Below are 25916 nucleotides of genomic sequence, written 5' to 3' on the forward strand. Positions count from 1 at the left end.
CATCGCAGTATCGCGCTGTCAGTAGAACAAATGAAGACTAAAGCGGAGTGTCGCGCTCTGTATACGATTTTAGCGCCTTACAAGTGCGGACACTTTTTAGCGCGGACCCGACGTCCATATAATTGTAAGTCAATGATTTTTATAGACAATTTACGTTTGACCAAAAAATGTACTATGCCAAAATTGTTTTTTTTTTTTATAATATCAAGTGACGGGACGAACAAGTCGTACGCCTGATGGTAAGTTACACGCCTGTTCATAACAGTTACAGTGCCACTCAGAGCTTTAAATCGCAAAGATCTGAGGGGCACTGCCACTGCGCCCGTCGCACTGAGACATAAATTGACAAGTCCCATGTGCCTGTAATTTTACCAGCACCTTTACCCACAAAAAGCAGAACGCAGTAATGTGAGCCAATGCTCACAATGCGTACTGCTTTCTTACTAATAGTAAGAACGTCTCTGGACGAACTCATTACAAGAAATTAGTCAGAATGTTCGATTTAGTACTTAATTTATACAATGGGCTCTCCAGTAGCTTTTGAAATGTACACAAAAGAGCGCCGCAGATCGATCGTTTTATCATTAAATGACAAATCGAGTAATCGAGCAATCGATTAGATCGATTTATTGTTGCAGGAACTGTTGTCTTTTACAAAGTTAACCCCCATTAATCTTGTAAATGACCAACCATCTTACGTCAATTTATATCTTGTATTAGTATTACGTTTCGTTACGTTTCTCATGCAAAAATTATTATTCTCCTTAAAATAAATTACATTTTTAACTAACTTCAAAAAAAAGTTAGAGTAAAAGAGCTAGCACGACAGAGCCCGACTCGCGCGAGATCTCTATGCGAGAATAGCATAATATAACATAATATATCAGTTTCAGATTCAGATTCAGATTCATTTATTTCTCAAATATAACATTACAGTATAAATTGCACTACATGTCAAAGTATAAGAAATTATATTGAGATCGTCAGACAAAAAGGAAAATTATAAGAAAAGCACACAATAATTAGAAAATTAACAATTCATTATATAATATTGTTGTCATTAAATTACATATCAAATATCATTCTCCATCAAGGATCGTCATAAGTTGATAATTATACAAGAGCATGTTAATGCGGTAAAAATTAGAATAAAAACATAAAAATAGAAAATACTGAATTCGTTACAATTTAAAGTCCATAAATTTTTTTATCTCGCGCTTTGTGTCGTACTACTACCCCTACTGCTCTTTCAGTGTGACTTGACACCAACAGGTTTCTGTTCTTAACCGACTTCAAAAAAAGGAGGAGATTCTCAATTCAGCTGTATTTCTTTTTGTGTATGATTACTTTGGCATATGTGATCGATTTCGACGGTACCTCAATATTGGTCCTATTTAAATTTGAAGAAAATATTTTCCCCCTAAGGGTGGCAAACTGGCGGATGAATCCGATCTCGCGCACTTTCCGAATTCAATGAAACTTGGTTCTGCTGTAATTCCACAAACTTTTGAGGTTTTTTTTTATATAAAAGTTATCATTAATATGCTTTGATGCCAGTGTAATACTACTCAGAGACATTGGGGTTTCTTGTTTATCCTAGTAGCATACTTCTATTGATGTTGGCGGCATTTCCATGAAGCAAAAAAGCCGTATGTTGTGAAACTACGTAGCATCTATAATAAACCAACCTAGCGGCTTCTACGAAGTTTTTGTATTTTAGTGTTCGCGTACACTCCCGAGAAAAGCCGTTTCAACAAGGATTATTCATAGATTACGAATGACTTGTGAGTTGTCCAAATTTCCTATTATTAATACACGTCACTCCGCACTTAAACTACGGCTCAAGACCGTTATTAAGTCATAATTAATCAGTCAATTTATAAGCGCCGGGTCGTGGTGGATGATATAATGTAGGAGAGGGCGGGAGAGAGCATCGAAGAGGATCTTATGCCCGCTAGCGCATATTGATGAGGGATATCCTTTACTATACCGTGAGCGTCCGCCAGTGTACCGCAGTCTTTTTTTTTATAAAATGTAAGTGCGCATTTGACCTCCATCTCACCTGATGGAAAGTGACGATAAGGTCGTCGATGAAGTATGCACACCTAAATAATGTCTATTCACTCTCGCCTTTGGAATATCCACAACACAGGGGTGGAGGAACCCAGGCCTACGACTAGTCCACCGGTGATGGAAAGGGGAAGGCGGAATTAAATCGTGTAATTCCAACTCTCCGTGATATATCCTGTAAAATACCGATAAGCAGACAACTTTACGGCGGTGTTCAAGGCTCTGCAGCTTCTCCTCCACTAATTCCGAGTCGCCTATCAGCCTCTTGGCACGGTTGTCAATTGAATCCAAGGTGGCCAGTTGATATTTAGCAGAGTCATCCGAAAGCAGTGCTTCATACACGACCGAACTTGTGCTTGGTACAGCTGAAGCAACTTTCCCGGTGTAAAGTAACGCCTCACCCTAGAAAGGATGCCAAGCTTCCTTGCTGCGTTTTTGGCCAGAGTCTGTTATAACACAGATACATATGGAGTTCTTAGGCTGGTTTCAATGCGGATTTATCTGCGGACGGAGTAACACGTGTGGCGTTAGAATATCGTTTTACTGTGACGCGGATTGGTTCATACGGAACACGCACCGCGTCAACTCCGCACACGCCCACGGGTGGCTACCCGTGCATTCTTTGTAGGCGACTGTCTTCCGTGAATATACGCTCTAAATTAAATATTCGATTTAGCACAACTGTGAAACCAGCCTCATGTTAAAATGGTACAGTCAGCAAGATAAAAGATAACTTTCAAGAAACTTTTTTCCTCATGCAATTCGATTTTGCTTCCGGTAATATTCAAAAGTCTATATGAGATCAATTGAGGTAAAAATATTAGACATGTATTACAAAAAAAAATACCATACATTTAGTAGGGATGTTTAATAATCAATCATTCTTGAATAATTCGACAAAAATCTTTACTAAAATACCCGAAATTATCAAATACGTCATCATTTATAAATTCATACCCAAATTCTCATGTAAGAATGGCATAAGTGGAGTTTCGTTAGAAACAGAGTACTTTAAAAAACCGACTTCAAAAGTCATCCCCTAGTTTGCTACTCTTAGAGGTGAATATTTTCTTCAAATTTAAATGGGACCACTTCTGAGGTACCTCTTTCCAACGAAAAAAGAATCATCAAAATCGTTCCACGAATGCCGTTCGTTATCTTTAAGACATTTAAAAAAACATACCCCTTTTTTGAAGTCGGATAAAATATAACCACATCCGCTTCAATTCTTATAATTCCATTGAGTAATATTGTAGATAGAGTTACAAGAATTGGAGAGGTTGTGGGTTATATTTTTCTGAATCTAATGGAGCAATAAACATTTTTGACGTAACGTGAATTTTTGAATGATAAGACTAACTAAATAACTACATAAATAACAATACTCTTTAAACATTCTATCATGACATGACCCATGTACATGTTTTCCACTTTTATAATTATTGACATTACTTTACGCTGATTGGCTAATACTTTCAGTATGATGGCAAATATTATAGTGTACGTTATCGATACGCTAAGAAGAAGACTGAAAAGGAAACTAACATAATTTAACACTATTACCATTAGCCGAAGCAATGAGGATAATAATCCTTATTGTTTGTTCGCAAACGTGTTAACTCGAGCTAATCTCGTTAGCAATTTGACGCGTTAGATTTTTGTGGTGTGTCGTTTCTAGAATAAATGTGAAGGCGGTGCTATTAGATAAGGCACGTTACATTTATTTTTATTGAATATCCAGTTGTATTTATTACCATGATATTCACATATTTTTATGAAATTCATTTGTTACTTCATTAATTTGTAACTTAAATTCTTAAGGCGTCTTTTTCAAATTTATCGATCTCTTCACATTTTCCAACAATTAAACAAATAAAAAATATATAATTATTCGCACCTCTCATGGAAGAATGGCTTAAGTGGAGTTAGGTAAAAAACGTTTATTGGTCCATTAGGTACAGAAAAGTATAAACCACGGCGTCTCCAATTGTTGTATAACTCTCTCGACTAATATTGTAAATAGAGTTACAAGGGTTACAACAATGGGTTATATTTTTCTATATGTAATGGAGCAATAAATATGTTTGACATAACTCCACTTGTGCCATTCTTCCATGAGGAGTACGTATATTAGAAAATAAAGCACTTTTTTGACTTATGTGCTTTAGTCCGCCGACCCAAGATTTATTTGTGACAAATAATACTGTACCTCAGGACTGACGTCAGTGAAGTTGGCGCTGGAGACAAACTCTCGCAGGAACCCGTCCAGCTCTGTGCCTTCAATGTAGCCATTACCTGTGGATAAAAAAAGTACTGAAGGTTTGTTTTTTAACGTATAAATCTTACCTTTGCTATAATAAAACTACATGTCATGGTTATACGTCCAAAGTTGCTTTTATCACACGAAATTCGTAGCAGTCGTAGTCGTGGTTTAGTACCGGTAGAGCTCATAGTGAAAGAGTACATCCAGGGAAGTACTGCCACCTTACCTATTTCTGCCGTCAAGCAGTAAAGTCAGCAGTACTGTGTTCCGGTTTCGAAGGGTAACGGTGGTGGTGAAATTGCTGGCACATGTCTCAGAGTGACAGGCGCAGTGGCAGTGCCTCTGAGATCTTTGCGATTTAAAGCTCTGAGTTGTACTGCTTAAAGTGTGAAAATTTGAACCGTAAATACTCTGATCTGCCCCCGTAGCAAGACTATGCATGATAGTCGCGACACGTGCGATATAATTGAAATAAGCGCGCGCTATTGGCTATCTAAATTAGATCTGATTGAGACAGCCAATAGCGCGCACTTATTCCAATTTTATCGCGCGCGTCGTGACTTTCATGCGTAGCCATGCTATAGGGGCTGATTTGTCTAAAGCACGTTTTTTAAAATCAGAAAAAATTTGATAGATAGATGATACACTTTATTGCTCACACACAAGAACAAAAACAGTACATAAACAACTTAGAATTAATATGGGCAAAGGCGGCCTTATCGCTAAGGGCGCTATATACCAGACAAACTTTGAGGTAGATGAAAGCTAATCAGAGCGGGAGACGTAGTGTGCCAATGCATGAACAAAAACTTACATGTAATTTATTTTAGTATTTTAGTTGCAGTAGAGCACCTTGTGAAAGAGTTCGCCCAGGGAAGTGCTGCCACCTTACCTATTTCTGCCGCCAAGCAGTAATGTTACTGTGTTCCGGTTTTGAAAGGTAAGGATGTTAGTGAAATTACACGCACATGGGACTTATCAACTTATGTCTCAGGGTGAAGGGCACAGCGGCAATGCCCCTCAGATCTTTGCGATTTAAAGCTCTGAGTAACACTGCAACTGATATGGACAGGCGTGTAGTGTTACCATCAGGCGCACGACTTGTTCGTCATATAAAAAACTGGAGTGAATTTCGTTGCTCTAGTACCTACTCAAAATACAGAGAATGAGTGAATTCCGTTGCTCTAGTACTCATAATACAGGTAATTCCCTGTTTGAGGTAAGTTGTAGGTGTGATTTTCTGGCAAATTAATATTATTTCGGATATCTACTTCAGACTCTCGCCTCTCCCATGGCCTATATCATAGGTCCCCAAACTTTTTGGATCACCGCCAATTTAGGCAGGATAAAAAAATTTCAACGCTCACCACCACAACAAATAATTGAAAACGCGTATTTTTTAATTTCACTTACCACAAATAATCAAGGAAAAAAATCATATGTAGTGTAGTTTATACAGATAATTCATCCCCCCTAGGACTCTTTAGCACCCACTAGGGGGCGGTAGGGACCACTTTGGGGACTATGGCCTAGACATCGAGTAAATAACCAGAAATAGAGACGAAATAAGGACTCCAAGGAACTCAAGGATCCATCCTTGACAACTCATCAGTCAAATGGTACTGATATCACTTTTAAATATCAACTCTCGTTTGCGGTGAAATCACAAATTAGAAATCTGAAATAGTACAGCGCCAACAAGTGACCTGTATACGTCTCCGTATATTCCAAAAATATTCCGTATTTATTGCAATAAAATATACCTCTAACTATGGGGGCTGTTCCATTCGGTGGTATAGGAAAAACAGCAAAACATCTAATCACAAAACAAACAGAATCATATTTCATCTGTAATTAAATATTAAATTCCATTATAGCAAAGCCTAACTTAAACGGGTCAATTTGAAGTGAAACAAATGACTTTTGAATTCGGGCTGGCCAATCGGAGCGCATTTATTATCGTAATGATTTGGCAGAATAGTTTTCAAACAAATTAATGACATTTCGTCTCTATTTCTGGTTATATACTCGGTGGGCCTGGATGATAAATTTTAATAGGATAGTCGGTATTCTCCGACTTTAAGGCGCAAATGGGGAAATATGTCATTTATTTATTTTTATTTTCACTATCACCAAAATAAATTAAAAAAGCACTGGTATCATAAACAAAATATGATGAAAGATATTTAATGGGTAAACCCAACTTTTCATAATCGAAATTTCTACTCGTTGAGACAAACAGAACGTCTCGCTGGAGACACCAAAAATTTTCCCACAAAATTATTGTCAAGTTATTTTCATATTACCAACCGAATTTTAGGGCGAGGGCTCTTGAAATATGAAATTCCATTTATAAAATATTATAAGGCCGAAGTAATTCCCTAAGGCATTATAGGTCATATTGCCTAATCCGTTATAGAGCATTTTAGAAACCATTTTAGCGAATAGTATTTGAATTTCAAAGGTTTTATGATTTCAAACATTTTTGTCGGTATAAAAAGACCATAAAGAGAAGATATATATATATATATATATATATATATATATAGGTGTGTGTATAGTAGTATGTATATGTATATAATATATGTATAGTTCTATGTACAGTTTTATAGTTATATATAAACTGTCTGTGGTTAATAGACTCCCGCTCGCTCCCGATTTTCTTTTGGTGATAAAGTACATATAAGAGCTATACTTTGTCCTTATGCAGCGCCAGCACTAGCCCATGCAACTTGGGTGCAATAGTACACTTGCGCCCTCTAGTAGGCACGCGATCAAAATGGAATTATATTTTCCCCAGTGATCGGAAATTCGGGTATAAATGGTGTACCTAATTATAAATAATGTCCTAAGGCTACAAGTTCCTATGGAAGCGAGTTCTGACGACTTCGTCCAAATAACAAACGCCTGTTTTTCAATGAGAATGTTTACACTGGCAGCGATGAACATGTCAGAACATGCACGATGTCGTCAGAATACAGTGTCCATGCCAGCACTGATCAAGCATTGACGTCGTGTAAATACTAGTTCATATTAAGTCAGCTGGCGGGTCAGCACGCCGAGAATTGAATGGCTATTTATTTTTCGTGCCTGTAACTTCCCTTCGTTTCATCGCAATCTGTATAAACAATCCGATCTATTCACTGGCGCCAACTCGTACGTGGAATTGACATAGGATTCTTTGGATATACAAATGGAATTAAGATGAAACCTTGACGCTTCTTCAACCATAAATATAGCAGGGGTGTTTGTGTAACAACTTTAGAGTCATATATCAGCGCTATAACAGTCTTTTTGCGAATGAAACAGTGTGGAAGATTGAAGAAATAGTTAGAAATCTACTCAGCCCGTAACCTAGCGACTTTTACTATTACTAATCATTCGAATGGGCAAATCATTCGCCTAAGTCGAATCCAAGCACAATCATTCGACTCGAGTCGATTGATTACAATACCGAATGCCCCTGCCGAATGGTCGGGTGCACGAGTCGAACGATTATTATATCGGAACACCTCATTCCTCATGTCCATACCAAAATATCCCTGTCCCCGTCACATTTACATTATTTACCATATGTCAGAGAGGGCTAGGTGATCACGAGCAGAAATGCTCTATGGAATCTATGGATTAGTACTACTAATTATTAATGAATGATCATTCAAATCATACGAATACTACAATTAGTAGTTTACTTATTTGACATTCGAATGACAGGATTAGCGATTATCATTCACCATCGCGCATCGTTACCGTAACCTTATAAGAGTGACACATAATATTAAAACTATTTTTTAAATCAGACAATCTCTAATGAGCAGCTGGTAGCTGTAAAGTTACCTGGTTGAGTGAAGAAAAACTTTCATAGATTTCACACAGATGGTGCTACTGCAAAATTGTGGTTAAAAACAAAAAAAAAAACTACAATAAGCACATATAAAACTCGTAACTCTGCTGGTTCGTTCCGTAGCTCGGATGGGAGAATATCAGGCAAGATATGCTGAAGGCGCTGATTCGAATCAGGCCTGATCGAAGGAATTTTTCTTAGTGTTCGATCTTTGTGGAGTACTTTCACAAAAAAAAATAGAACGTCATGGTAGTAAAACAGTGATATCAATAAACTTAATACGTATTACACTTTTTTCAATAGTTGACTTTTTTATATTGAATTTATTGTTGAACGTGTGGACGGCTCTAGAACGAAAGCGATTAGCTGAACCAGTGTTGTTGCAAATATCAGCATCTGCATCCGCATTCGATGCTGATATTCATTGCGGATGTTCGAAAAGGTACGCTGGAATAATTTACAAACGTTCCAGAAGAAGTTCGTTGTTTTTCAAATATAACTTGATACAATTCCATTACGATAAAGCTAGGCAGATTGATTCTTTTATACAAATACAAAAATCCTTTATTGCCACAATGGTACTTTTTGGACATAAATAACATGTTAAGCCAAAACATCAACAAGCAAAAAACGGTACGCCAAACATGTCAGAGCGCAAAAGGAGGTGTCTCAGCTTGTGCTGCCTGGAACCGTTGTTGTCGCAGTCAGCGCTGTTTTTCCTTGTCTCCTAAAGTCTTAGGCGGGCCTAAATGCAACAAGGACCTAAAACAATTAATAAGTTTAAAAAAACTATAATTCAATATTATATAATAATATAATATTATTATACATTGGGGAAGACTAGTTAATTTTAATGAAAAAAAAGCAACAAAAAATAAGAGAAAACAAAAATGAAATATATACCATAAAACCAATATAAAGCGTTTTCATATAGACAGATTGAGTAAAGATGTATATTTTTGTCATTTTTTTTAAATACACAAAATCAGCATCCGCTGATGTGCAAAAACCCTGCTTCAGCCAGCGCTGGCATGCTAGTGGAACTGGCGCCATTACGCGGGCAGGTAAGCCACGAGGATTGATGTACCGATATTGATTACCGTTGCCGGTACATCGTTAAGTTCGGCTATTGTTGACCCGACACGTGTGTGACCTGCTTTAGTGCCCTAGGGATGCTCTATGTGAAATTTAATACATTGTAAACTAGGTCTCTCTGCCTATTGTATACTTTTAATGTATACAGCAATAACAAGGTTGGTAGAGTTTGCTACATGCGGTAAGGACATTTCGTACCCAGAGTTTTTTTCTATATATTTTGTTCATAAATTCAGTAAGCCGTACTTATTTTGAATTGTTCGTTATGGTAACCTATCAATTACTTTAATTTTTTTTTCCGAAATAACGTTTGTTCGAATTTTCATTACACCGAAAATCGAATTGTAACGAAATCGTTGTTCTTTCAGGATATGTTGCATGTTTATCGCAAAAACGCGATTACGGTCGTTTAGATTAGGTAAAGATAGGTTTAAAAGAAAAAACATTTTCCTCTCAAAATTACTTTCGTGGTTATGAAAATTCGAGCAAACGTAATTTCTGGAAAATGTAATTTCGGACTATTGATAGGTAGCCGTTTGTTATATATTTTAGTAGCAGTAGAGCTCCTTGTGAAAGAGTTAGTTTAATAAAGTACTGCCACATTACCTATTTCATCCACCAAGCAGTAATGCGAGCATTACCTACTGCGTTCTTGTTTTGAAGGGTAATGGTGCTGGTGAAATTACAGGCACATGGGAGTTCTCAACTTATGCCTCAGGGGAACGGGCGTAGTGGCCGGGCCTCTCAAACCTTTGAGATTTAAGGCTCTGAGTGGTACTGCAACTGTATGTGGATAGGCGTATGTCCGCCACGTTGCTGGCCCAATATGGGTTGGAGATTTAACATGTTCTTCGACGTGCAGGGGACGCTCATGGTATACTTCAAATTAAATGTCGCACGGCCTCTGTTTGAGAGACCACGACTTGTTATAGCTTAATGGTTTGACCTACCGCCTACGCCTTACTTTGTAGAAAACTTGAGCTCCAGCGATAAAATAAATCCAACGAAAAGCCATGAAATGAAATAAGTGAGATTAAAATCGCGTAAAGGCTATAAAAAGGATCGGGCGGGTAATGAAAGTCGATCGCAAAGGGTTCTTTATATAAGAGATAATGTGAAAATAGCCGTAAAACTGTATCCAAGAAAAATTAACTCTTAAGTCTTTGATAAAGAGTCGTATATCGTTACTATTCCAAAAAAATCAGATTAAATAAATAAAATAATAATAATAAAGTAATGAGCACCCCCAAATACCTCGAAAATGATACCCATATTGCATTTATTTGAAAACTCGTGTCCGCCATCTTGGATTTAGAAATAAATGCTATATTCGTAATGAGCACCCCCAAATACCTTGAAAACGATACCCAACTTGCCATTATTCGAAAAATCGTGCCCGCCATCTTGGATTTAGAAATGAGTACCATATTCGTAATGAGCACCTCGAAAATGATTCCCATATTGCATTTATTTGAAAAGTCGTGTCCGTCATCGTGTATTCAGATATAAATGCCATTTCCGGATTACCAAAACTAATTTTTGAAAATTCTTGTCACTTGACATTGTCGATCGACAAAACCGAGCATATCTGTAAGCACCTATGATCGACATTGTCGATCGACAGTAATGATCGACAAAATCGAGCAAACCTGTAGGCGCCTGATCGACAATGTCGGGCAAATCTGTAGGCACCTTTAACTCAATGAGTTAAGCAAGATACAATTTCACCACTTTTGAGGGAAATGTTATTCCATGGCATCATTATTTGTGTGCGTGCCGACGAGCGTAGATACAAGTCGCTTACGCCTACATGAGTTTGATTTTTGCCTTACTTGTGACAGTTCGTTTGATATGAAACTATCATTCTATGCGTTGCATTCTAAGTTAAATACCTTATTTTTAATTTTACAAAGAAAAACACTCCAATTTACGCTACATTACGTTTTATAAATGACTTTATTGAATGAATTTTTATTAAGTTCAATATATTTTTAATAAATAATATAAATTAGAATAAATTAAAATATATTAATAGGTTTGTTTGAAAAAACAAATGTACGCGATTTAAATTCGGAAAAATAGTTTCATTTTCTATACATGGGACTTGTCAACTTTTACTTTTGCTTGGGCGACAGGTGCTGTGGCAGCGCCCCTCAGATTTTTGCGATTTCAAGGTCTAAATGGCACTGCAACTACTACGGACACACGACTAAACCGTAACCATAAGAACCGAAAAAAACCGAAACCACAAGATGGGTCCATTTGCAAACCACCATAAAGAACATTCGTAGGAAAACAACTTAAACAACTCGTTACATCTGGTTTCGTTCGGTTATTGCAGAAATTTATTTTCTTTTTTCATTGCTGCTGAAGCAATTAAATAAACACATTAGTCGTCCGTTTTGCTTGTGTTAATTAGCAATTTATTGAGAGTTTGGTATGCAATTGTTACTCTTATGTGTCTAGGATTAAGGTAGTGTTTTGCGTAAATATTAAAACACCAATAGGTAAGCTAGCTGATAAAAGTCATGGATATTTTTTTTTTTACATTATTTTTGTCACGTAATAATTATCACACTCCTGTTTCAACTGACTTATTAATAATTAACACTTTTTTTTATAAAAAAGAGCCGATTTCAAAAAATAGAGGAATTACCTCTGCTTGCAAAGTTTGAAGAAATGGGTTAGCGGAAAGTAAGTGAAATCTAATAAAAAGGATTAATCCTATTTAGTATATAGGATTAGTCAACCGTGACCATGGGACCTGTAAAGGGCTCGAAACGTCGGTTTGTTTGAAAAAACAAATATACGCAATTTAAATCCGGAAAAACAGTTTCATTTCCTAAGGACTAATCCTCTAATTTGCCACCTTTAGAAATGGAATATTTCTTGAAATTTGAATAGGATCAATACTGAGGTACCCACTTTTCAGCAAAAAAAGAATCATTGAATTCGGTTCACAAACATACACACAAATGGAATTCCCTGCTTGCGACTGTGTTTCCGAGCACATACAACCCGAGTATGTTTACTTTTCTTTTTTTACTTTTTTTTACTGCATAAGCATTTTCAGGGTGAGTTCGTTCCATGGTAGATCCTATCTTTGCTCCAGAGCTAGGTAGTGGTCAAGAGCAAGTCCATTTAATTAAAAAAAAACAGTCAAATGAGAACCTTCTCCTTTTTTTGATGCCGGTTAAAGATATGCAATATTAAAAGTAAGCCAATGAAAAAATTACAAGTTTGCGTTTTAGGAAACTTTTCTTTTTTTATTTAAAGTAGTGACACTTAACAAGCAAAAGAAAGAAATTATAATTATAGGTTTCCCAGTACACATTTTATATATGTATCATCCCCGTCCTTTTATTCACTTTTCGTGAGGTTGATGGTGTTATAAAACTTGATCCCATCTACAATAAAAAGTATTTAAGTCTGACATATTGATACTTCGACTCATCCGAAGAACAAAGTCCGATGTGATTATACACCAAAATGAGGATAATATACATAATTTCGTTATTCAAACTAAGACCTGTGACAAAGTATTTTGAGAATTTTTGTATCTTATTTTGTATAGGAAATATAAAATCGAACAATGGTCGATCTGACATCCACAGCGAAGAATAACGAACAAAATGTACTAATGTCCTGAGGACAAGTAGTCTTGCACATAGATATTTGTTCTACGGATGAGTCGACTTTTGTTTTTCACAGTTGCATAAAAGCCATTTTATTTCCTTCGTCATCATAATCATGGTTATCATCCATTCATATCTGTACCATAGCAAGGCTGAATCGGACCGCATCGATCGAATTGGGACGCCTATAAATTTATAAATGTTTTAAAAATAAATTTTGTTAAATGTTTAATAATGAAATTGTTTAGAAAGAACAATAAATGTCTAATGATAAAAAATAAAAAAAAAGAACTAATCTTGTGTGGTCTGACGGGCTAGGTTCATATATTTTTAGAGACGAGCAAATTTTCTTTAGTACGTGAGGTTTAGATTTTCAATCTATTCGACGGCAGCCGCCGCCAACCACACATCACCGCCAAAAACGTGCGGACGCACAAATAAAAGAACAGGCCACACGGCATACTTGACGTTTTTTTTTAAATTTCTTGTTATGTGTGTCCTATTTTGTCAAATCGGGACAGTTTTTAAGTCTTTTGGGGACAGCGGGACAAGAATAAAGAGAGCATTACGATGCCACAGACAGATAACGGTTTCAAACTTATATCCCCTCTTTTTGCTTCAAAAATAAAATTGCTGAAGCACCCCAAATAAAATTATTCTCACCATCTGAAGAGTCAGTAGAGCTGAGAGGCCTCTCGAGGTGTCGCTCAAGGCTTGCTTTACAATGTCACCTCGGGACTGATAATTGAAGTGACTTGTAATTTCTCAGAGAAAAATGAGACACTTTTCCTTCTAATGGAAACGTTACTTTCCGTCCTTGTAATGGTGCTATTGACGTTTGATATTAATGTTCCGGTTCCTAAAATATATTAGTTGTTTAATATTTCACATGGTAATATTTTTAATGCAACGTGTATAGAGAAACGCTTATCTGCTTCATTGTATTTCATTTACTGTTCTGACGTATTTTGTCTAGCATTAAATTTTTCATTACACTTGCTCGTATATGGTATGATTGCATGGTAACTAACTTGGTTATAATGCCCCAAATAAAACCCTCGGGCCTTTTTTCTTTCCATCACAGCCATGGTCGTTAAGATTTTTTTAATTTGTAGCAAAACATACTACTTATGCAGTAGGAGGCAGTTTATACACATATAAACTGCCTCCGTGGCCGAACGGTTACCATGCCGGACTGCCATGCAGAGGTCCTGGGTTCAACTTCCAGGCCGGGAAAAGTATGTGGAATCTATCGCTAAGGTACTGTTGTCTCAGACACAAGGGTGGTTCACAACATTCAACCTGTAAGCAATTAATTGGGCTAGATCTCCTCGCACCTGTGATCAGTCTTAAGGCTTTGGACTGGACATTGTTCAACTTTTCTAAGGCAGCAGCATTACCTGGATGTAGGAGGAAGGTTCCATAATCTAGGGCACTTCTAATTAGGGCGTTGTATAGGAGTCCCATAGTAACTGGATGGGTTCCACACCAAACACCAGTTAGACATCTTAATATTTAAAAACCGTCCACACCTCATCGTGACATATTCACAATGAGGAATGCCTGTAAGTTTAGAGTCCTGAATTACCCCCAGGAATGTAGTATGGTCTTCCAGTGGTAGAGGCGTATCACCATAAGATATATTTACTAATGGTGGAGAACGTTTTCTAGAAAATAAAATGACATTACTTTTGGTTGGTGATAAATCTAACTCGTTTCTATCTAGCGAATTTTTTAAACGTTTTAAATCCCCAGATAGATGCTCACTTATTTCTTCAACAGAATGTCCAAATGTATATAAAAGTAAATCGTCCGCGTACTGAAGGACATTACATTGTTTAATAGAGCATTCTAAATCAAAAGTATAAATGTTGTATAGATTTGGACTCAGTACCGAGGCTTGAGGCAAACTTTTCCAAACTGTTCTATTTATAGTTTCGTTTTGTCCTAAATGTACAACGTTATAGTGTAGAAATCTCTCTGATAACATATTATAAATAAAATTTATTAAAAGGGTTTGCTTTTACATTTTGCTGCTCTAGTTTACTTTTAAGAATTTTAATATTTACGTTATCATATGCCGCGGTGATGTCAAGGAATGTAGCTGTTAAGGAGTCGTTTCTAGAGAAAGCCAATCTGATGTCTGTGGTAGTGGTTGACAAACTGTCAAAAGTACTTTTGCCTTTTTTTAAACTTTTCTAAAGGGGATCTGAAGTTTGTTTGTTTGGTTTCAATAAAAGAATTAAGGACTGTGTTCTCCAAGACTGAGGAACTTCGCCTGTGAACATTACTGTATTAATTAAAGAAAGACAGTATTCTAGACAAGCACTATTTGAATTAGAAAGAAAAGAATGTGGAAACCCATCTTCACCTGGCGGAGGTTCTGAAAGTGAGGGAAGGACCAAGCGATCCATGACCTGTTCTGCAAGAATAATAGAAAGACTATGTTTTTGAGTGGAATGAAAACCAGATTTAAATCTTCTGATATTCTGCCAAACAATGGAGGAATTTACACTGGGATCTATTGAGGTGCAAAACCCTTGTCATCCTTCAAATTTTTTCCTGTTGAGCAGATTTTTTGTAGTACTGGCAATTAAAATATAGTTAGTAAAATTGTTATCGGTCATAGAACTACTATATTGATTTTCGGCATCTTTCCGCTTTTTTGTGGCTTTGGTGCACTCATCATCCCACTATGGTGGGGAAGGAATCTTACAAGAGCCACCAGACTTCAGCGGGAAGATTTTGTCAGCTGCTTCAATTAGAAGTTTGCCCAGCCTATCAGAACAAGCTGACACGTTGGTGTATGATATTACAGGCAAGACTTGTATCAGCTGTTCAATATTATTTTTAAATAAGTCCCAGTCGGCATTAATAATGTTGTGTTTCAGGCGAGGTTGTATAAAAGGTTTTTTAAAAGGGAAGGTAACACTTTTTCCGTTGTCTCCAACTAGAAAAAACGCATAACACGTTACTTTCAAAAATACAACAATTAGACTCTGAAATTAACACTTCTTCATATTGGGCCCATAAGAATATTCTTTGCTTAGTTCAAAGTTACCGAAAATTTAAAAATATCAACGCTCCTACTTACCAAAGCTATCGTCTTCCTTTATATGAATGTAGTTACAGTTTTCTTCACATAAACTTGCAAGTTGAATACAACGTTACTAATTGAAAAGAATGATCTTAATCAGAATGCTGTTTTTAACTCTATTGTTAATAGTAAATGGGCTGATTTGGAATATATATTTACAGAGGAATCCAAACATTCTGATAATAGTTGCGTAGGGGTTGGTGTTTACCATTTTCAATATAAAGTGGTTCAGAAGGTCAAACTTCCCCCGGAATCGACCGTTCATATGGGAGAATGCTATGGCCTTTTTAAAGCTGATGAATATATTCTTCTCGCCAAGCTTGAAACGACTGTTGTATTTTGCGACTCAATGACTTCATTACAGGCCCTGTCTCGCTTTCCATTTGAATGTCATAAACAGTCTCCAATAATTTTAAACATCAGAGAGCTCCTTCATCAATGCTTCATTAAAGGATATGATGTTGTATTTGCCTGGATACCTAGTCATGTGGGTATTCGTGGAAATGAAAAAGCAGACCAACTGGCTAACTCAGCTATTCAAAAGGGTGACATATTTCCTTACAACAATTATTGTCACGATTTGGCTACTCTCCCGAAAGTATACCTAAATGAAGCATGGAATGAGTTCTGGGTCAATAGTACTTCCAAAGGGAAGTTTTATCGATTGGTACAAGAGTACATTCCTGATAAATCTTGGTTTACTAAGTTACTGTTTGATAAACGTAGCACGTCTGTTATTAGCAGACTTCGATTTGGCCATGTTAATACTCCTGCGCAGTTATATAAATTTAATATTGTTACAGATCCTCTATGTTCTTGTGGCGAGTATGGAGATCTTAATCATATATTTTTTTGTAGTCCACAGTATGATCACTCTGAATTTTTCTTGAATATCCCTGTACCATTTCCTAACACTAATCCATCTAAATCTATAATATTAATCCTGAAATATATAAAAAAATAACCCTATTTATTAATAAAAATGATATCAATCTTTGATAGCATTCAGTTTATGTATTATTACAGTTTATAAAACCACATCCTTTTTCCTATTCCAAATTCCGGTCTGTTCTGTTTTTCCTATATCTTTGTTTCCCTAACTTTGACTTTTGACTTTTTAAGTCTTATGTGCCTGTAATTTCACCAGCACCCTTACCCTTGAAAACTGGAATACTCACATTACTGCATGGCGGCAGAAATATGTTTATGTTTTAAATGGTGTTTGTGATCGTAGTTATATATTATATTTTAGTTAGTTATAATATAGTCACTTGATATTAGCTATAAAAAAATCTCGTTGAAGCCAATTCTGGGCAAAAGTTCAAATATTATTTGCTGCACTCTAAAAACGGAGACCCTTCTCTAACCTCGCTGGTTTGACAGCACCCGTCACGAAACTCCGTTACGCTGCTCCCGCTTTGTGTCACGTCACACCCTATTCACATGTCCGTGACTTAGAGTGTTTTGTACTTTAGTATTTGTTGGCTACGAAGTCTGGAACCATTGTTATTGTTAATGTTTCATTAAATAAATAATGAGGTGGTATAGAGTTGTTAGGTTTTCGGGGTTGCTTTTACAGTATGTAGGAAATTGGTGGATTACTGGTAAAATATTTTTTTTATCTAGTTATGGGACGAAAGAAGTCGTGCACCTGGTTGTAAGCGACACGTCTATCCATAGCAGTTGCAGTGCCACTCAGAGCTTTTAATCACAAAGATCTTAGGAGCACTGCCACTGTGAGTCCCCGTCACTCTGAGACATAAGTTGACAAGTCCCATGTGCCTGTAATCTCACCAGCACCTTTACCCTTCCAAGCTGGAACGCAGTAATGATTATATTACTACTTGGCGGCAGAAATAGGTAAGGTGGCAGTACTTCCCTGGACGACCTCTTTCACAAGGAGCTCTACTGCTACAATATGAAATAATATACGTATAATAGACGTGTTTATTGCTGTGCTTATGGCTCTTTGAATAAAAGTGTGTCCAATACAGAATTGTTCATCATTTTATTTCATTATAATCATACTGTCATAATCGAGATACGAATCCGCAATGCTGATATAAAAATATCAATACGTATTTAACAAAACTTGTTTCTATACACCACGAGCATATTTTTAACCCTTTACTTAGCTAGGGCTGTTATCGCTTAGCGATAACGCCAGCACCATTACAGACCATCCTTAATTTGTTGGAGTTATAATCTTCGTCGCCTGGCGTCTTCGTTCCGCTCTGATCCGGGTACATTCCAATAAAGCGTGTTAGGTGTCTGCTCTGGTATTACAAATAGTGTAATTCGGGATGTCTACCCTCTAGAACGTTGCCGAGCCACTGGCGGTCGGCATTTTCACCGAAAATATCTTTACTGGCGCGGAACTACAGGCGTCTCGGCTCACGCAGTCGATTGTTATCCGGTTTTTTCATAGAGTCTACGTTTGTTTGAATAACTCTTCAAATCTTTTGACCGTATAAAGAAGTTTATGAAACATTTTGTTTAATTAGAACACCAAAAAGCAACTTCATTCAATAAAAAAAGGACGAGTTGTTTCAATCAGTGCTAAAATTTTTGTACGTGTCTTTATTTTATATTAAAAGTTTTATTTTTGCGAAGCACTATACCAGATTTGTACAGAGTTGTAATAAACAGACTTTCTATAACGCTTTCTATTATATTGCAATGAAAATTAGTGTAGATTTCTTGTAAAAATTTCTTCTAAATAATAATGATTTTTAACGTTTCCTTTTCGTTTTTTCGATGACCATCGTAGGTATCAACTTTTCTACATACACATATTACTATGTGTATGTAGAAACATTGTAGTATATAACACATATTACTATGTGTTATATACTACAATTTCTTATAGATAAATTATTTAGAAAGTTGGTACCGTTTACGGAATTAGGATAAGTGGTCTAGTTATTTTTTAATAAGCTTTTATCTGGAGGGTGACCTAAATCTAAGTAGACGCGGGATGCGTGGGGTGTGAAATAAGATCCGTGCTAAAAGTGACATTTGACATTCCATTCAATTGGCTACTATCTTCATCAGGTGACCGACAGTATTTAGTGGAATGTGTCCGGCGCGCAGTCTCATACTCGTGACCATACAATTCTGGCACGTTTGTGTAAGCCAAGGTATCCTTGGTGGATCAGCTTGTATAGTTTTGCAACGAGAACACTGTTTTGAACACCTATATTTTTTTTCAAATTATGTTATATCTATACCTATGTATATATACAACTTAAATAATAATGTGACAACCCTACGCTGCGAGCTAAGTGTAGATATTGCGTTGAAAAGGCGGGAGTTGCACTACGGTACCGGCACGCTGTGATGGCCGTTTTGATAGATTACAATAGTGTGATCAAATCTCAATTCAACATCGAAAAAATATAATCAAATGCGAGTTACATATATAAGTTTTTAGATTTATAACTAGTATTGCAAGGGGTAGCTGATTAAAAAGTTTTAATGAAACGAAAATAAAAATATCGAGTTCTTAGGTTTTCGCGATTGTTACACATAGGAAATGAAACTATTTTTCCGGATTTAAATCGCGTATATTTGTTTTTTCAGTCAACCGTGACTATGGGACCTGTAAAGGGCCCGAAACGTCGGTTTGTTTGAAAAAACAAATATACGCGATTTAAATCCGGAAAAATAGTTTCATTTCCTATGAAAATAAAAATGTTTACTTAATTATATCGTCCATTCGAAACTACTTTGTTTTGCATTGAGCTTTGACGTGAGTTTGCCGGATGTAGAAGTTGTGCTGGACTTCTGGAAGTGATTCTATAAGTGACGATCGTATTAGATGTCATTTTTTAAAATTTCGAATTTCGACAAGAAATGCCAAGCTGTGTCGTAAAATTAACTACATATCCATAAATTTTACACAATGTACATTAATTAGCTCCTTCAACGTAGTTATTAATTAATACGAAACTGATGAGCGGACAAATGTCAAAACCGCCATCATAGCGTGCCGGTACTTCAATTGTCCATAAGAATGCAAATCTTTTTCTTCTTTTTTTGTGGCTCCGCGCGTACAGAGTTTCAGCTAACGGCAATATTTCATTTTCGTTTTGAAATTTTAAAACTCAGACTTCACCATTATTTGAATTGCAAATATAAAATGTGCTCATAGCTCACACTAATTCTAAAGTTTAAGAATTATGAACTCGTATAATCGTAGGTACATGTTACAGTAATACTTATGTATGTACATCTCATTTATCTCGGGCATCGTACTTAGAAGTATGGCTGTACCTTTTGTGTCGCCACAATTTGTTCACCGGAGGGTTCATAATGGTGAATTGAAAGCTCGTTAGCGAGAAATTTCGTCTGTGGTCGAACTACCTTGAGTTTTCGTTACAAATTACACACAGCCTTGCAAACATAATATAAGTTAAACATGAAGTTCGTGAAGTTTTTGCCATCTTAAAATTAAAAAAGAACTTTTATATATAAGAAAGATATGAAGTAATGTGTTAGTATTAATAAGCCAAAAATTAAATTCAAAATTAATTTTTTTACGGTGCAACACTACAAAAAAGTACCTAAATAAAAATTCATGAAACAACAAACATGCCAATGTGTCTACGAGTCCAGTACAGAGGACTATGAAGGATTTGGTTTGGTGGTTAAAAAGTACGTGTTGTCATTTTGCCACTAACTTTAAACAAAAAATAACTTTTTTCTTTCAAAATTTTATGCTGTATTCTCATTTAAAAAAATGTTTTAGCGCGCATTTTAAGAATGGGCGGGACAAGTTTTACGTTTATAATTAATGCAAAAAGCCCAGAACTTATGTGTCGTAAAATGTGTCGTATTTTATTATGATAATGCCAAAACACTCAGATTTAACAAAGCCGTAAAAATCAATTGCAGCTAGGTGGGATGTATTTCGGTCTTAACCACATTCTTTAAATGGCTTTCATAACAAAGAGATCATCAAATGTTACTTAAGAGCTGTATTTTATAAGCAAAGACAGGAATTATGTCCTCCTACTACTAAAGATGGGTGCTTTATTCACGATAAAGTTGCGATTGCGCACATCCCTGTATGCTTGGTTTAAGACTGTAACATTCTACAATACTGCGTAGTTGTATAAAGACAGTGATGTGCCATCATAGAGAATTAAGTCGCCGATATAAATAGACTTTCCTGGAAATGGTAACGGATGTTGTAAACTAATGTATGTCCTTTTCCACAACCTTTGCAACCTTTCATCGATTTTTATGGAAATATCAAGCCTATAATTAGGTTCCACTTGACATTTGGGCTTATGACAATCGAATTTGTTATTATGATACCTATTATTGAACGCATAGAGTTCTAGTGTTTTTGCGTAACCCATTCCGTATCAACAACATCGTCTTAATTCTAAATTTACTATGTTGACACGTTTAGTAACAGTAGACGTCCTTGTGATAGAGTTCGTCCAGGAATGTACTATCATGGTATGGTACTGCCATACACGCATTAATGCGTTCCGGTATTAAAAGGTAAGGTTGCTAACGTGAAACTACAGATACACGGGACTTCTCAACTTCATGTGGATTCAGTGAGTGCGCCTTAAATTTTTGCGATTTAAAGCTCTCAGTGGCACTGCAACTGTCGCTTATCATCAGGCGATTTATACATCCAAACAGTTAAATATCAAGAGATAAACCTATCAAATTGTCATTTAAATTACGTTTAGATTACAAGACGGCGGCCGACAGCTGTCGACGTGACAATTAATCTTCTGTCACCGCGTGAAAACAAATTAACTTTTGCATAGAGTCAAGAATGTATGTATTTGATCATTGTACGATATCGGCAAATTCTTACCGATTTAGAAAATTAAAAAATTATGAAAAAATGACGAGTTTGTCGTTTTTGTAAAGGATTATAAAGCCGTGTGACATGTACGCAACATATTTCTGCCGTCTTATCTGTTTCTGCAGTCAAACAGTAATATGAGCATTACTGCGTTCCGGTTGATATTAGAGGCACATGGGACTTGTCAGCTTATGACTCAGGGTGACAAACGCAGTGGCAGTGCCTCTTAGATGTTTGTATTTAAAGCTGTGAGCGGTACTACACCTGTTATGGACTGGTGTGTCGTTTACCAGGCGCACGACGTCTTCGTCCCATTACTTGATATTGCAACACGGAGGGAAACTACCTTAAATACCGTAGATAGAAAATTTTACTGAAAGAAGACTTAATTTTAATTTTAAAAACTATTGGAATTGCATTCAAAGATTTTTAAATAATTGCCTGTCTGAACCGGGAATCGAACCGGTCAAATGTGAAAAAAGAACACCTGTAATTTTACTAAACGGCCAAAAATGTGCAAGCTGCAGCTAGTGATTGCAGTCGACAAATATTCTATCGACTATCCACTGAATGTCGGTCACGCTTATGAAATAATAGCCGCAATTGTTTCATTTGAATCATCATCAGCCAATTATTCGTTCAACTGCTGAACACAGGTTCATTTGGATTATAATTTTTGTAAGTTCGTACATACATACACTGCATTTAGAATTGTCATTCAACATACAAAGAGGAGACATAATTAAAGTTCTAAGTGTTCGATCTATTATTAATTATTAGTATTATTAATTATTACAACTACTAGGGAGACCTTGTATCGCGGGTGCGATGGACACACACATAGACAACCACAAATTACATTCAAACTCACATGCACAATTTAGAAATTGTTGGTAAAATTTTACCTTATTTCACAATGTATCGATAAAACTGTCGACAACGACTACATGACTATTTAAAATTTTATGAAAACTGGCTACCCTGCAAAAGTCATCTTCAAAAAAGACCGACTGTGAAAAAAAACTGACGGGCTTTTGAAGTTACAAGTGCAGTTTACTAAGATTAATTTTATTTTAAGTATATTATGAAGAAAATACGAAGAAATAAATAGTGATGGAGAAAGTTTGAACTATATTCCTTATTTTAAACAAATTACAAAAGAGTTTATCCTGAAAATTCCAATAATTACGAGTTCAAAGTTTTTGTTCAAAGTGACAATAATGTGATTTAAGTGAAAACATAAATATTGACTCCCGCCGCTTAAAAGACTATTTAGAAAGCCCAAACAAGAGAATTAAGTTATTTAAGAGAAAGTGAAAACATAATGTTGTAGAACCGCAATGGAAAATATCTAATGAGGATCCCGATAATTAAACGAAGACATGGCTCAAAGGACTTGTACCCAAGTCAAAACTCTTAAAAAAAAGACTGACTGTAGAGATTACACGACGTCCCTGTCACCCTTATGTCTCCGCCTTAGAGGATGGAAAAAAGTCTCCGCGACAAATGTATGATATTTTAATTTACATAGTTTCATCTTGACTATAACGGTAACCGGTTTGCATTATCGAATGTTCTCCTTGAAAATATGTAGGTACACATCAGTATCTGAATATTTCAACCATAGCTAATAAATCAATTAAAAGTTAAACTCGGCTGTATTATGGGATTAAAAAGTTTCTCAGTTAATAATTATATTCGCTGGTTTCGTACAACTCGAATGATTCTAGGGTTTGGTAGAAGTCAACCAATAAAAATATACCTAGGCTCTTAGAATAATAACGCATAGGAACCTAGCCCGCACACGCTAAGTGAGGCAAATTGAAGCGCGCCAAAAGGGCCTACACGAGCGGGCGGGCCTTCAGTGCTCAAGGTTAACTTGCACCGCGAACAGCTCCAGAATTTTAGCTAAAAATGACGAAATGTGCGGTAAATGAGTGTAAAAATACGCCAGACAAACATAAAATAGATACTAATATCACATTCCACAAGGAAGTAACGCGTTTCAACTTGTATTTTTATATAAATATTCACTAAAACCGAAAATTAATCTACTACTAAAACTAGCCTACATGAATTTGATTTTTGCCTCACTTGTGACAGTTCGTTTGATATGAAACTATCATTCTATGCGTTATTATTCTAAGCCTAGGCTAGTCTATGTCCGATGCGATTTTTTTAATTTCTTTTACAATTTATTCACAATCTTCCAAATAGAAAACACTACGTGCTAAATAGCATTTTAGCAGCTGTAGAGCTCGTTCTGAAAGAGTTTTTTTTTATTCCATGATTGTACTGTATCAAACACGCGAGGCTATTGGCCTACAATTTGTTTTTAACACTATGTATAGGTTGATGCGTTGCATGTATGTGTGAGAGAAGTGTTTACTGAAAATGCTAAAATACGTACTACTACTTAATACTTTTTTTTATTTATTTTTTGTTTTTAGTTTCTCCAGTGAAGTACTGCCACCTTAATTATTTCTGCCGCTAAGCAGTTATGTGTAGGGCATCGAAACCCAGACCAATTTTGAAAACCCGGGTTTTCGGGTCATAGTATAGCCAAAACCCGGGTAGACCGGGTTTTTTAGAGCTTTTCGATCTTTTTGTTATGTTACAAAAAAAAGAAACTGTGTTCCTATACTGATTTTCTACAATGGAACAAAGGATGAGGAGAGGAAGGGTTATCATTAATGAAACAGGACTTTCCAAATTACAAGACATTTTATAAAGTCTTAAAGAAATCTTCCATTCCACTTTACGCATTGCTTGTCTTCTTGGTTGTTTGGTAGGTAGGGAAGAACGTAGCAACTACGCTTCTTTACACGTAATTAATTACATGTAAGCGTGGTTTTATTACATTTATTTTTGTATTCGAAGTGGTTTATACATAATAAATAACAAAAAAAAAGGAAAATACTCGAAAAACCCGGGTTTTTAAAATCAAACCCGGGTTTCTTTGTAACCATCAGAACTGGGAAAACCCGACTCGATGCCCTAGTTATGTGAGCATTACTACGTTCCGGTTTTGAAGAGCAAGAGTGCTAAAGAAATTACAGGCACTTGGGACTTGTCAACTTATGTCTCAGGGTGACGTACACAGTGGCAGTGACCCTCAAATCTTTTTGATTTAAAGCTCTGAGTGACACTGCAACTGTTATGGACAGGCGTGTCGCTTACCACCAGGCGAAATCGTACGCCTGGTAGTAAGCTACACGCCTTGTCCCGCTATTTGGTATCATAAAAAAAACGTGCAAACTAGATACGAGACAGTAACTGAGGCAATTCCCGAGACTGCCCGAGAATTCTCCAGAAGACACGCGATCTGTTTTTTGGCTCGAATCTAGTTTGTACAATGAACCAATAACTCGAGAGGACTTGTAATTACGATACAAGATAGCGTAATCGGGTATTTAGTACCTATTGCTGTACACCAGATGTCGCGATGAGTACCAAACAGCAAATTTTGTCACTTTAGCAATAATAATAATAATCATTATAATAATAACGCACACACTCAACATAGTCCCGCACTAGGGAAAACCTTGTGTCGCGACTGCCATGGACACATACAAATATTTCTCCCGGCCCGGGAATCGAACCTGGGACCTCTGCGTGGCATTCCGGCATGGTCACCGTTCGGCCACAGAGGCAGTTAAACTTTAAATTTTTATTGAATTGATATTCAATTATGTGATATTACTCCACTAGTTTGTGTTTTCAATTATTAATACAAAGATGAGTGTTCCACTCAGAAAGAAATTTTTTCTTCGATCCGGCCGGATTCGAACCGACGTCTTTTAGCATAACGTGGCAGACGCTATACCAACTAAGCCACGGATCTCACGAATTTTTTGATAAAATTGATATTGTGGCGGGACTCCTACTGCTCGACCCTCAGGTAAGCTTTGGCTTTCACCCTTCACACTTCATAATATCCGCAGACTTTGTGGAGTAATGAAGTCGTGACACGTAGATGGTAATGTTAGCGTTACTGTGTTCCGGTTTTGAAGGGTGCTGGCGAAATTACAGGCGCATGGGACTTGTCAACTTATGTCTGTGCCCCTCAGATTTAGGCT

The 25916-nt window shown here is 36.4% G+C and overlaps 1 protein-coding gene across 1 annotated transcript in view; it reads right to left on the reverse strand.

Annotated features, from left to right (window-relative positions):
- Positions 1-25916, reverse strand: part of LOC113230523 (calbindin-32) — a 124564-nt gene that overhangs the window by 82979 nt on the left and 15669 nt on the right. The window contains exon 2 of the mRNA XM_026464495.1: positions 4280-4365. Coding sequence (XP_026320280.1) covers positions 4280-4365 — 86 coding nt within the window. The remainder of the gene's footprint in view (positions 1-4279; positions 4366-25916) is intronic.

This window comes from Hyposmocoma kahamanoa, unplaced genomic scaffold, assembly GCF_003589595.1.
Source record: "Hyposmocoma kahamanoa isolate Upper Pololo Valley unplaced genomic scaffold, ASM358959v1 101, whole genome shotgun sequence".
Taxonomy (NCBI): domain Eukaryota; kingdom Metazoa; phylum Arthropoda; class Insecta; order Lepidoptera; family Cosmopterigidae; genus Hyposmocoma; species Hyposmocoma kahamanoa.